General features: G+C 34.8%; 2 protein-coding genes and 1 pseudogene across 2 annotated transcripts; all 3 read left to right on the top strand.

Annotated features, from left to right (window-relative positions):
* Positions 1–1,414: 1,414 nt before the first annotated feature.
* On the top strand, positions 1,415–4,288 carry LOC124921573 (calcium-dependent protein kinase 32-like). The gene is made up of 6 exons (XM_047462248.1): positions 1,415–2,443; positions 2,542–2,962; positions 3,058–3,173; positions 3,262–3,429; positions 3,500–3,730; positions 3,813–4,288. The coding sequence occupies exons 1-6, from the start codon at positions 1,946–1,948 to the stop codon at positions 3,969–3,971; spliced, it is 1,593 nt and encodes a 530-aa protein (XP_047318204.1). The 5' UTR covers positions 1,415–1,945; the 3' UTR covers positions 3,972–4,288.
* Positions 4,289–7,729: 3,441 nt separating this feature from the next.
* On the top strand, positions 7,730–10,986 carry LOC124920640 (probable galactinol--sucrose galactosyltransferase 2). The gene is made up of 11 exons (XM_047461174.1): positions 7,730–8,049; positions 8,121–8,447; positions 8,536–8,584; positions 8,645–8,736; positions 8,814–8,906; positions 8,982–9,633; positions 9,715–9,782; positions 9,849–9,983; positions 10,068–10,285; positions 10,348–10,436; positions 10,539–10,986. Exons 1-11 carry the CDS (start codon positions 7,859–7,861, stop codon positions 10,857–10,859), a joined length of 2,235 nt encoding a protein of 744 aa, XP_047317130.1. The 5' UTR covers positions 7,730–7,858; the 3' UTR covers positions 10,860–10,986.
* Positions 10,987–12,140: 1,154 nt separating this feature from the next.
* On the top strand, positions 12,141–14,317 carry LOC124923610 (annotated as a pseudogene).

Raw genomic sequence — 14,317 nt, 5'->3', positions numbered from 1 at the left:
GAAACATACATATATCATTTTTAATTTTATTTTTAACCGTTTTAAGTTTATGGACATGTCAACCCACAATCCGACCCAAATATCAATTTACTTCCACATTTATATCCAAATTAGTCACAGCTCTCGATCCGGCAATCCGGAGTCTGGACACTTTGAAATTAAGCATAATTATATATAAATAGATTAGTTAGTTAAAAAATTGAACTTATATCGTTAAAATGTCTCGCGTTAATCAAATTTGGTGTTGAATTTAAAATATAAAGTCTTATTAGCTTAGTTGGTTAAAGGGTTGTACTTGTTTTTGTTAGGTTGTAAATTAAAAATATACATATAACATTTTTAATTTTATTTTTATCCGTTTTAAGTTTATGGGTGTGTCAACCCACAGTCTGACCCAAGTATCAATTTACTCTCACATATATATAAAAATTGACCACAACTCTCGACCCGACAGTTCGAATACTTTGAAATTAAACATCATTATACATGAGAAATCATAGAGCGGGAAAATAATGACAAAAAAACGTAGTGAAATGATGTATCATTTCTTGAGTGGATCAAAAATTTAAAACTTATTTCTCCTAACAAATTTTTAATTCACTCAAGAAATGACATATCATTTCACTAAATTTTTTTTTTTTGTCATTAACCTTTATGGAGAATCTCTCCTAAAAAATAAATAAATAAATAACATCATTTAATTTTTTTCATACTTATTTTAATTAATTCTTAAATTTTAGAAGTCAAAATTTATCTCTTCTAATCTAATTATCATCCATGTCTTTTTATTAAATAACATATACATTAAAATTTTGAATTAACAAATGAAGTATTTTCCTCACTAAGCAGTGAATTTAAATAGTTCCTTTTATTTGTTAACCCAAAATTTTAAAACTAAATTACCAATAACTATTGATTAAATTCTAATTAACCAAGCAAAATTTTCAATCATATAAATTAACAAGAAAATTTTATATCAAGAGGTTGTTAATTGAATGAATAAAGGAAACATGCAATAACTTATTATTGATTAAAATTGATCTTCCTTTTGTCAATATAATCTAAAACCAAACTCAATATTACCAAATTTTTACAATAAGTTATTTTAATTGCTAGTTTATTTTTATTTTTTGCTTCAGTATATTATAATTTACACCAGACTCTAGTCTCTTTAGAGATTTATGTGTCACTAGATAAATAATAATAATAATAAATTGCTTCTAGAAGCTGTTTTAATTGATTGTTTTTTTTTGTGTTAAATTACACCTGTCTATTTCTTCATTTAGTTTAGTTGGGACGTTACTGTCGTAAAATTGAAATAAAATATATTAGAATTGAATTTATTAATTTAAAGAAAATAATTAGATTGAAATATGTAAATATTAGAAAGAACCTCTTAGTAGAGGGCAGGCAGGCAATGGAAGGGAGAAGAAGATCCTTGATCCCAACCAAATGGACTTGACCCTTTCTTTCTCTCTTTCTACATTGCCGCTTTCATTAATGCGTTTCGCACGCTAATTTCTCATCTTCTTCTTCTTCCTGCCAAACTTTCCAACGTTTGAAATCATCTCCCCCATCTCACGCCGGCCCAATCCTTTTTAAATTCCATCCCTTCTTACGCTTTCCAAAACAAGCCGTGATTTTCTCCGGAAAATCGTACATCTATTACCCTATTTTTACTCTCTTTCATATACAAGATCCAAGAATCATCCAACTTGGCATATTCCGTTTAGCTTCTCCGTACATTCAGATTCTGGGGTTCTTCTCCTCTTTCTGTATTTTTGATCAAATACGTCGGAGGAGGAGGAGGAGCAGGAGCAGGGCAGACTCATCATCTTCTCCTCCGTTTCTTTCCAAAACCCAATTTCTCCGCAGATCCAGAGGTGTTTCATCCTAAAATTTGAATTTTTGAGGTTTCTCTGTATATTTGAATTTGAAATTTTAGATGGGTAATTGTTGTATGACACCATCCGTTCAATCGGAGAAGAAAAGAGTCAAACACAAGCAAAACCCATTTGCAGGGAACCACACATCTGGAAATGGAGGAGGACATAAGTCGATTGTGTTGGACAATCCAACAGGGCATGATCTTGAGGAGAAATACGAGCTGGGAATTGAACTTGGCCGAGGTGAATTCGGGGTTACTTATTTATGTACTGACAAATCGACCGGAGAAAAGCTAGCATGTAAATCTATTTCTAAGAAGAAGCTTAGAACTAGGGTGGATATTGATGATGTGAAAAGGGAAGTGGAGATTATGAAGAATTTGCCTCATCACCCAAATATTGTTACTTTGAAAGCCACTTATGAAGATAATAACGCTGTACATCTTGTAATGGAGCTCTGTGAAGGAGGTGAACTGTTCGATCGAATTGTCGCAAGAGGACACTACACTGAAAGAGCTGCAGCCAATGTTACTCGTACAATTGTCGAAGTCATTCAGGTTGGTTGGTTGGTTGGTTGGTTTGGAATTTAATTAATTCTTCACTAAATATATAGAGTGTTTCTGAATGATTCCTCTAATCTACTCTGATCATGCAGATGTGTCATAAACACGGGGTTATGCATCGGGATCTCAAACCAGAGAACTTTTTATTTGCTAATAAGAAGGAAAGCGCACCACTCAAAGCAATTGATTTTGGTTTGTCGGTATTCTTTAAACCAGGAGAAAGATTCAATGAAATTGTTGGAAGCCCATATTATATGGCGCCTGAGGTTCTAAAACGAAATTATGGTCCAGAGGTTGATGTCTGGAGTGCTGGAGTCATCCTTTACATCTTACTTTGTGGTGTTCCTCCCTTTTGGGCAGAAACCGAACAAGGAGTAGCGCAGGCTATCATTCGATCCGTTGTTGATTTCAAGAGGGAACCATGGCCTAAAGTCTCAGAAGGTGCAAAAGATCTTGTTAGAAAGATGCTTGATCCTGATCCCACTCGAAGACTTACAGCACATGATGTTTTAGGTAATCATCTCCTTCTCATCTTCTCATAGAAAGTTGGACTGAAGAAGAAAAAGAAGAAGAAGGAAGAAATCTGAACTTTTTTGTTTTGTTTACAGAGCATCCATGGTTACATAATGCTAAAAAGGCTTCAAATGTGTCTTTGGGTGACACTGTAAGAACAAGACTAATGCAGTTTTCTGTAATGAACAAGCTTAAGAAGAGGGCTTTGAGGGTAATTACTCAAAATCCATGTCAACTTTCATTGGATTGGATTGGATTGGATTGTTCAATGTTAAATTAATTTGAAAACATGTGTTTAGGTAATCGCTGAGCATTTATCTGCTGAAGAAGCTGCTGGATTCAAAGAGGGATTCCAAGTGATGGATACGAATAACAGAGGAAAGATAAATGTAGATGAATTGAGAGTTGGTTTAAGAAAACTTGGCCATCAGGTCCCTGATGCTGATCTCGAGGTTCTAATGGAAGTGGTAAGTGCGATTGTAGAAGTGCTTCGGTTTTGAATGAGTGTATATTAAAAGAATGGTATTATCTTTGCAGGGTGATGTTGATAAGGATGGATATTTAGATTATGGTGAATTTGTTGCGAGCTCAGTTCATCTTAGGAAGATGGGTAACGATGAACATCTCCGGAAAGCATTTGAATTCTTCGATCGAAATAAAACTAGCTACATTGAGATGGATGAACTTAGAGAATCTTTGGCAGATGAAATTGAAACCAACAGCGACGATGTTATCAACGCGATCATGCATGACGTGGACACGGATAAGGTACGCTTTGTTTGCTTAATTTGAAGCCAGCCACGATGTTGTTATTATTTCTTTGGTTTGTTTTAAAACTAAAATAATGCAGGATGGACGGATAAGCTATGATGAATTTGCAGCAATGATGAAGGCTGGAACAGATTGGAGAAAAGCATCGAGGCAGTACTCGAGGGATCGATACAACAGTCTGAGCTTGAAATTGTTTAAAGATGGATCGCTTAATTTAAATAACGACGAGGGTAGTTGACCAGAAACAAATATATAAATTTTACTTTAACTTCTCTTATGGCTTAAGGAATTCTTTAGTTCTCTTCATTTCTCCATCCTCGCCTCGGTCAGCTGTGTTCTTCGTCAAGTGAATATTATGATTTTGAGGATGCATTTCTTAGGTGAAATTTCCAAACCTTGGATCTACTACGTTATGTTAGGTTGATTTAGGGTGAAGTATTGGATCATTGTCTCATAGAGTTCATCTTTTTCTTTTCTTTTCTTTTCTATATTTGGGATTTGGGTGTGTGAGACAGGAAGGAATTCAGTTTATACTGTTAATGTTTCATTTTATTCGGATTATAACTAACAAATTAGGCATAATTAAGGATACAGAACAAGCATTTTTAATTTTATTGTTATTATTAGTATTTATTTTTGTTTTTATTAAATTTAGTTACTAATAATTAATCCATTTACATTGACCACATAATTATTTGGAATCGTACCCAAGCTATTAAAATCGAGAGTTTAAATAAGAGTTTACTTAAAACTTATTTTAGTTATTAAATAAAAAATAAATAAATTCTAAAATATTTAACAAATTTATAATTTTATAGCTATCCTATATAAACCTATCATATACTAAAATCATTCCTTAAATTTTTATTTAAAATATTTTGTTAGAATCGGGGACGCCCTTGGAGGACCGGGGTGTTTCCGGTTTTAGGAAGGGTGGCCTCTTACAACACTTTGGTGATAGTCCGGTTAGAGACTATAACTGTTCTTAACACTACACAGATTGTCACAGACTCTTGAAACGAGTTCAAGTGCGGAAATGTCCGTTTCAATCTGAAGCAACGAACACGATTCGGTTTGTAGAGTATTTAGGAGGAGTCGGTTAGAATGGAGAAATGGACCGGTTTTGATTATTGGAGTAGGATTATATTTCGGTTAATGTATTTTGGTTTTTGGAGTAAATAAGCGGGAAATAAATAAAAGACACGAGACAAAATTTTTATGGATGTTCGGAGCAAACCCTCCTACGTCACCCCTTCTTCTCAGATTATGAGAAGGATCTCCACTAACTTGAATGTTACAACACTCACACAATGCCGAACGAGCCTTAATCGCTACTCGTCGGTTACACCACTCACTATGATGTAATACAATAACACAACACAATACAACTTTCGGTAAATGAAACAATAGATTTTTTTCTCTCTCTTAATAACTTTTAGAAACGTTTTGGATAATTTGATGCTTTTTTTTTTCCGCTTTTATGATTTGATTACTTCTTCCTTGCCTTCTATTTATATGAAAAATATGACAACGGTCATATTTTCTCTCTCCAGGAGATTGGCCGCTGGAAACCGGTAATGATCAAGAGGCTTGCACGCCTTCCCTCTTGGACAGATCAATTTGGACACATGGCAGACATGCGCTTAGCCGGTTTGCATTTTGGACACATGACAGACGTGCACTTAGCCGGTTTGCATTTTGGACACATGGCAGACGTGCTCTTAGCCGGTTTGCATTTTGGACACATGGCAGACATGCACTTAGCCGGTTTGCATTTTGGACAAATGGCAGACATGCACTTAGCCGATTTGCATGTTGGACACATGGCAGACATGCTCTTAGCCGGCCGCCTGCCTGACAGCTACCTGCGCTGCCTGGAGATTGCATCTGGATTTAGACAAGCATGCCTGACAGCTACCTGCGCTGCCTGGAGATTGCATCTGGATTTAGACAAGCATGCCTGGCAGCTACCTGCTGCCTGGAGATTGCTTCTGGATTTGGATTACTCATTTAATAACCGGAACTTGACAGCATTTAATCAACCGGAACATTTATGACCGGAACATATTTATGACTGAGCGGCTCATTTAATAACCGGAACATTTATTACCGGAGTGGCTGCATTTAATCAACCAGATCATTTATGACCGAGCGGCTGCATTTAATCAACCAGAACATTTATGACTGGAGCGGCTCATTAAGTGTCGGTTGACCGAACTCCGCGGTTGACTGAACTTTACTGACCGAACCGGTTGACCGAGCTGAACCGGTTTGACCGATCTCCGAGCCAGTTGACTGAACTTTACTGACCGAACCGGTTTGACCAGAGCCTTTTACTTCAAACCGAACGATATATATATTTTCAACCGAATGCATCAGTTTCCCTGAAATAGCAAAACTTTAAATATTATTTGCAGCCAATGAGATTTTATCCCTGGTCACCTGTGTGACAGGTAAAGATGTTTACCACTACGCTTGCAACAGCTTTTTGTTATATTTAAACCAATTAATATACTTGATATAACTTAGCGGTTTAACATATATATTTGAACTTAGTTTTATCTATTCATTAAACTTTTCATAAGTTATAACAATTATTTTTCTAACATATTTATTACTAAATTGTTTATATATATAAATTAAAAATAAAAAAATATTATTGTTTACGGACATATATATATATATATATTAAAATAATAAATATTAATAAAATTTAGAAAAATAAATATATATTATATTATTATTTATTTATTGTGAACCATGGTATTTTAATTTAAGAAATTCTAATTATTCATTTTTTTTACTTTCATTATCTCTCTTTATTCTCTCTCTTCTTCAAAGATATTTTTCTCAAATCTTACTCTCAAGAGTCTCCTTCTTCATAGATCTTTTTTTTGATCCATTCACATTGTCATCTCTTACGACCTTCACAACTCCCGATCTACGGACCAAAGATCGGGAAAGAAAATTTTAAGGTAAAATCGTCCGTTTATACTGATTTTATCGCGTTTATCGATTTCAACGAGTTAAATCGCGATTTAAACGATTTTGTTTAAAAACGAGTTTATTTGATTCAGAACTCGTTTTTGTTAAGTCAACTCGCAAACTCGAACGAATTTACAAGTTAACTCGCGTTTTTGACAGCTTTGCTCGTACCTTAATTATCTTCTAAGACTAGTTAAGATAAATAAATTGTAGAAAGAAATATATAACAATTGTATGGAGTTATTTATATTAGAGTGTTAATGCTTAGTAGGTTGGTGGGTTTTTATCTAAAGAATAAAATTCAATTATACTAAATTTAACATCTATAGCCAATTAAAGTTTTACTTGAAAGTTGAAACAACTTAATTTATTATAATTTTATTTTATTTTTTAAACATATAAAACAATTAAATAAGATGTTATTAAACAATCTAGAATTTATATAAAATATAAATAAAAGTGATGTATATGTATGCTATATTATATATTATTTGAGTATGATACAAATATTTTTAATATTTTAAAAAATTTGTTTAGCTTTTTATATTTATTAACCATACAATTAAATAATTAGTTAGATTAAATTAAGTTTAAATTTATTTATTACCTGTAATTTTTAAGTAACTAAAATATGTTCAAAATACATTAAATTGAATTGGAGATTGTTGGAAAGGTTAACGATGATTTTATATTATTATTATTATTATTATTATTATTTAACGTAATGTTAAGGATAAGGAACAACTCTTTTTTAAGATGATCATAAATTCGGAATGATAGCAAAAACAAATAAAAATAATCTCATTTTTTTGAAAATATAAATTTGCTTTTGGTTTATGAGTTTTTGATTGTAACACGTACTAAAACCGACAAGAACAACCTCCTAAAAAGTCTGTCTGTTTTGATAAATCCTGACGTGTCAAGGATCTAATACCTAACCTTCAACGCTAGACAGATATAGAAATTAGAGCATCTAAAATTATCTGCATTTCTACACAGCATCAAATTTTCTGTATAGCTACTGATTGATCAAGTGAGGCTGATCTTTCAAGTGATTTGATTGAAAATTCATCGTTTGATTTGGTATTTAGAAACAGTAACGAGTGTTGAGAATCACGCACGATTGAGTACAGTCTACATATGGCGATTACTACGAACATCTCCATCAATGATAGAAACCTTGTTGTTCATGGGAGGACCATACTGACTGGGGTTCCTGATAATATAGCTCTTACCCCTGAACCAACCACAGGTCTTGTTACCGGTGCTTTCATTGGTGCTAAGGCTGAAACTAGCAAAAGCCTTCATATCTTTCCCATAGGTGCTTTAGAGTAAGTTTTAATTACATGTTTTTCCTTCCTTTAAATTTAGAAACCATTTAGGATTTGTTGTTGATTTACAGGGGTCTTCGATTCATGTGTTTGTTCCGTTTTAAACTCTGGTGGATGACTCAAAGGATGGGAACGAATGGGAAAGATATTCCACTCGAAACGCAATTCATACTTGTGGAAAGTAAGGATGTAACAGATGATGATGATCCCATTATCTATACAGTCTTCCTTCCTCTTCTAGAGGGTCAATTCCGTGCTGTTCTTCAGGGAAATGAAAATAATGAAATGGAGATTTGTCTTGAAAGCGGTGATAAGGCTGTTGAAACAGATCATGGTCTTTCTCTTGTTTACATCCATGCTGGAACCAACCCCTTTGAAGTTATATACCAGGCTGTAAAGTATATATATCAGCTATTCATTCTTAGTTAAAACTTTTGATTAATTCATTTGTTGACTGTAATTGACTTGATTCCATTAATGATGCAGATCTGTTGAAAAGCACTTGCAAACATTTCGTCATCGCGAAGAGAAGAAGGTAATTATTAAACTATGATCTTGTCGTAATTTTGCTTACATTTGAGTTCTATACGTACAGTTGCCTTCATTTCTGGACTGGTTTGGCTGGTGCACATGGGATGCTTTTTACACAGATGTCACAGCTGAAGGTGTTGAAGTTGGCCTTAAAAGGTATATCTTTGTTTATTCAATAAAAGGGGAAAAAATGTGTAGAAATCAACCTCCTCTTTTGTGTTTATCCATTGCAGCTTGTCAGGTGGGAGTTCTCCTCCACGGTTTTTAATCATAGACGACGGTTGGCAACAGATTGACAGCAGTTCTGTTGTTCAAGAAGGAGCACAGTAAGACAAAATATTAATAGTTAACAGGATTTGGAACTGCATGATCAAAACTTTCTTAATTTCTTTTAATTTCAGATTTGCAAACAGGCTGACTGGCATAAAAGAAAACGAAAAATTCCAAAAGAACTGCCTAAAGACTGTTGTAGAGAAAGCTAAGAAGAATCACAATGTGAAATATGTATATTTATGGCATGCTTTAGCTGGCTACTGGGGTGGAGTAAATCCGGCAGCAGTTGGAATGGAGCGTTACGAGTCATCTATTGAATATCCAATTCAATCTCCTGGCGTTTTAGGAAACCAGCGGGATGTTGTCATGGACATTCTATCTGTCCATGGCTTGGGATTGGTTCACCCAAAAAAGGTGTTTAGTTTCTATGATGATCTTCATGGTTACCTGGCCTCGTGTGGAGTTGATGGTGTGAAGGTGGATGTGCAGAATATAATTGAGACGTTGGGGTCTGGTTATGGAGGAAGGGTTTCACTCACCCGTGACTATCTTCAGGCTTTAGAAGCCTCGATTGAGAGAAACTTCAGTGATAATGGTTGCATTGCTTGTATGTGTCATAATACTGATGGGATTTATAGTTCCAAACAGACAGCTGTTGTTAGAGCTTCTGATGATTTTTATCCTCGTGATCCTGCTTCTCATACCGTTCATATATCTTCTGTTGCTTACAACTCTGTTTTCCTTGGAGAGTTCATGCAACCGGATTGGGATATGTTTCATGTAAGTCATTAAACTCTAAACTAGACTCGGCAACCCAAAACACACATAAAGAAAAACATGTTTTTGTTTCCTGTTTTGTAGAGTTTGCATCCAGCTGCTGAATATCATGCTGCTGCCCGTGCAGTTGGAGGATGTCCAATCTATGTCAGGTACAGTTTTTGTTTTTTAGCAGAAGTTAAGGTTTGATATGGTAAGTGTTTGTTTAAATTTGGCAGTGATAAGCCTGGAAACCATAATTTTGATCTTCTGAAGAAGCTAGTTCTACCTGATGGGTCTGTGCTTCGTGGGCAGTTACCTGGAAGACCGACTCTGGATTGTTTGTTTGTTGATCCAGCTAGAGATGGGAAAAGGTAAATTTGCAGATTTGGAATTGGTCTTACCTTTGTGAACTGAGAGTATTTATATCGATGATTCTTGTTTTATCTTTTCTGGAGTTTGCTGAAAATCTGGAATGCAAACAAATGCTCTGGGGTGGTTGGAGTTTTCAATTGTCAAGGTGCCGGGTGGTGTAAGGATGAAAAGAAAATGCGGATTCATAATACAAATCCTGGAATATTAACCGGATATGTCAAAGCAGAGGATGTCTTTGCTCTTGCCCAAATTGCTGGGGCCAACATGAATGGAGATTCAGTAGTGTTTGCTCATAAATCAGGTTGGTTGGTTGGTCAAATTTAACCTGCATTATATGTATATACTTATGGTTCGAGATTTCAGGTGACCTGATACGGTTAGGGAAAGGCGAGTCACTGCCAGTGAAACTGAAAGTACTGGAATACGAAGTTTTTCATTTCTGTCCACTCAAGGTACTATGAAAACTGTTATGTTGATAGTGAGTAGTTAGTAATGCCTGAAATATGTAAGATTCAGGACATAACATAAAATTGTGATGTTTTGGTATTCTTCAGGAAATAAGTGAATCTGTTTTCTTTGCACCGGTGGGATTGCTTGACATGTTTAATAGCGGTGGTGCAGTAGAGGAGTTTGATGATAATGCAAATCCTGTTTCCAGAATTAACCAAGAAACCTGGACCAAAACGGTAGCTCTGACTGTTAGGGGGTGTGGACGGTTTGGTGCTTATTCGTCTCGAAGGCCACATAAATGTTCATTGGATGACATCGAGATAGGATTCGAGTATGACAATGATAGAGGACTGCTAACAGTTTCCATCCCAGTTCCAAAAGAAGAGATGTACAATTGGAAAGTTGAGATTGAAATTCAAGTGTAAGTGTAATGAATTATTAACTCAATGTAATAAGGCTCTTTGGAGAGGTTGAATTCAACACAACATGGTTTTGTTCATTCCAAATCTCCCAATAGAGATGTGTAATAGAACATGCTTTTCACACGATAAATTTTGAATCAAATCTCAAAAATAATTCAAATGCTATGTCAACATTCTCTTCATATATACAGATGTATGTTACATATATTGGTAGAACAAAAGAATTCATGCTATGAAGGTAATGAAATATTATTATAACCTAGTTTAGGAAATTAATCATGATTTTTCTTTTTGCTTTATTTTTTTTAACTTTACACTTACTGTAAAAAATAGGGAAGAAACATTAAAATTGATATATACCTAAATGATATATACCTAACTGTATAACATTTTGATATAAAAAACGACCTTAATTTAGATTTTAAAATAACCGAATATTATGATTGTCGATCAATTTTATTAAATTATTATTATATTAGTGTTCACGATTTAATATTTGATACATCCAATCTGTCAGACATTATAAAATTGTAACACTAGCTAAAAACACAATTACAAGTTCTCACTTAATCTTGATTAATTTTCCAGAAGAATAGGGGAAATTTGAGGAAATGACCCCAAAATATGGCCAAATAGCCGATGGTGCGGGCCACTAATTTTTATAGCGCTGGTGACCCCCAAATTTTTTAATGACCATTTTACCCATGCGTCACGCACCCTCCAGGTGCGTGACGCACCCTGAACCCTATAAAGACTTAATTTTTTTTCATTTTCGTTTCAGTTTCTCTCTCATCCAGCCCCTTTCTTCCCGTCTTCTCCGCCGTGAACCCTAATAGCGGCGGAGAAGACTTTCTCTTCTTTTTCATCGCCGAAGAACCAATCGAAGAGGCACCGTCGACCATTCCACCATATTCAATGGTCTATAGCTACGAAGAACTTCCAAACGCGAACTGCGGCTCCAACGGCGAACGACGACGGCCGAAACAAAAATTTCCACTATATTCGTTTATATTTTGTGTTTATTTCGTTTACATATGATTGTTTGTGTTGATTTCCTATACATATGATTGTTTGTGTGGATTTCCTTTACAGAACGTCATTGATTCGCCCTGATTCGTTGAATGCAGGTTGATTGGTTGGTTGCGTCACGCAGGGTGCGTCACGCAGGGTGCGTCACGCAGGGTGCGTCACGCAGGGTGCGTCACGCAGGGTGCGTCACGCAGGATTACAAATGAAAGTTGACGAAGAATCAATTGGAGGTTTATTCGTGGTATTTCTTCATCAATGGAGGTATATTACCTTACATTTGCTGACTTCAAATTCTGTATTATTGGTGCTTTCATGTTAATGATGTTTTTTAACTAATATGTCCCGTTTACAGTGTGCTAGGCAAGGTTTTGCATTGGGTTTATCTGTCCTAGTTAGTTCTATCCCAAGCATCAAAATTGATGCATTGCTGAATCTCATAGTAGATACCCTGCCGGCCACTTCATTTAAGTTGGTTCAAACATTTAATTTATTTATCTTTTTTTATTTGTTATTTGATAAAAGAAGTGTGATTGAGGTAAATCTTTGAATTTTGAACGAAATGATTCAATGGTTTAGTTTCAAGTTATAGAGGGTTAAACAAATCTGGATAGTTACAAATAAATTGTGATTTGTGAACCAGAAGTTGTGATTTGAGGTAATGTAATGCTTTACAATTATTGAGTAATGTGTGATTTACAAACCAATGTAATTACATATAAAGTTCCCAACATATTTGATTTACAAACAAATAAGAAACGATTTATAAAAGACAGTATAAAGACACATATCATCTGATCTTTGTTGATCATAAAAGAGATCGATCAGATCCAAAAATTAGGGTTCTTCGTCGTCATTATCCTGCACCAAGATGATTAACATGTCACATGTCGATCTGGAATGCAAACTCTTACCTCTGTACAGAAGATAGATGTTATGCATCTTTACCTTTTTGCTCCTCTTATTTAAATGTCATTCCTTCCCCTCTTGTATATAGTTTCATCGTGTTACTTCTGCAGGATTATATTTCATCTCTCTTGATGTTCTTTTTGCAGTCACTTCGCAGATTGAATCATCCTAACATCATAAAGCTGAAGGAGATTGTCAGAGAGAACAATGAACTTTTCTTCGTATTTGAGTACATGGTAACATTGAAGATCTATACTAACTTCAAGTTCTTTGAGAAAATTGATTTTTTTTTCTTGTGTGATGTCTAGAATGTCATTTTAACCAAGATATCTCTAAATTCAGACCTTGATATAAATTGACCTTTTACTTATTATTTTGAATGCTGACTATGTTACAGGAGTATAATCTATATCAGATTATGCGAGACAGGCAAAATCCTTTTTTCAGAGAAAGAAATTAGAGATCTCATGTATCAGGTTCTTGAAGGACTAGCTCATATGCATAAAAATGGGTATTTTCACCGTGATTTGAAACCAGGTATGGTATAAAGTGCACTCTTGCAATTCTTTTATCACTACGTCAACAAGTTGCTAGTAATTTTTCCAACTTATGAGATAATTATAACTGTTTTTTCTTTTCTGATTCTCCAGAGAACCTGTTGGTTACCAATCAGATTATAAAAATGGCTGACTTTGGACTGGCTCGGGAAGTATCATCAGTGCCACCCTTTACTGAGTATGTCTCCACACGCTGGTAAGTTTAAGCAATTCTATCTCAGGAGCCTTCTCTTCCTCCTTTTATGTGTAGTTCGTCTTAATATGAAGCTTCTGTCAGCATCTTTACGTTTTTTGCATTCACTCATACTTTAAGGTACCGAGCGCCCGAAGTCTTGCTGCAATCCCCATTATATACTCCATCCGTTGGTATGTTATATACAATTCTTCCTTGTTCTTCTCATGAATGGATGAATTTTTTGTATGCTTACTATTCCTGAATTTCTAAATCTTCAGCTTAGCGATTTTAATGCAGTTACAATTACGCTGTCCTTGTTGTGCTTTGAAATCTAATTGTAACTTGTTATCAGACATGTGGGCTGTTGGCGCAATACTAGCTGAACTATTCACTTTGTGTCCCATTTTCCCGGGAGAAAGGTAATCACGCGAATTTAATACTGATACATAAAGAAACATATTAAAATAGCTTCATTGTGATTGTTAGTCTTCTTAAATTTCCCCATCAAGGATTGAATTGAATATTGAAACAGCAGTTCTAAGATGCAATTTTCTGAAATTACACAAATCTATGTAAACATTTCCAAAAGTACTGAGTATGGCTTGCCAATTTTCTATTGCTTATCAATCTTTAATTTATTTAATTGCAGTGAGGCAGATCAATTGTACAAGATTTGCTGTGTTCTGGGTAAGCCAGATTGGACTACATTTCCTGAAGCAAGGAACGTTTTTCTATTAGCTAATCTTTGTTATTCTGAGGTAATATTTTTTTCCTTTTAATTTCCTCTAGCTGCT

The sequence above is a fragment of the Impatiens glandulifera genome, chromosome 1, assembly GCF_907164915.1.
Source record: "Impatiens glandulifera chromosome 1, dImpGla2.1, whole genome shotgun sequence".
NCBI lineage: Eukaryota > Viridiplantae > Streptophyta > Magnoliopsida > Ericales > Balsaminaceae > Impatiens > Impatiens glandulifera.
Note: the sequence above shows the minus strand (reverse complement) of the source record. Positions and strands in the feature narration are given on the sequence as shown.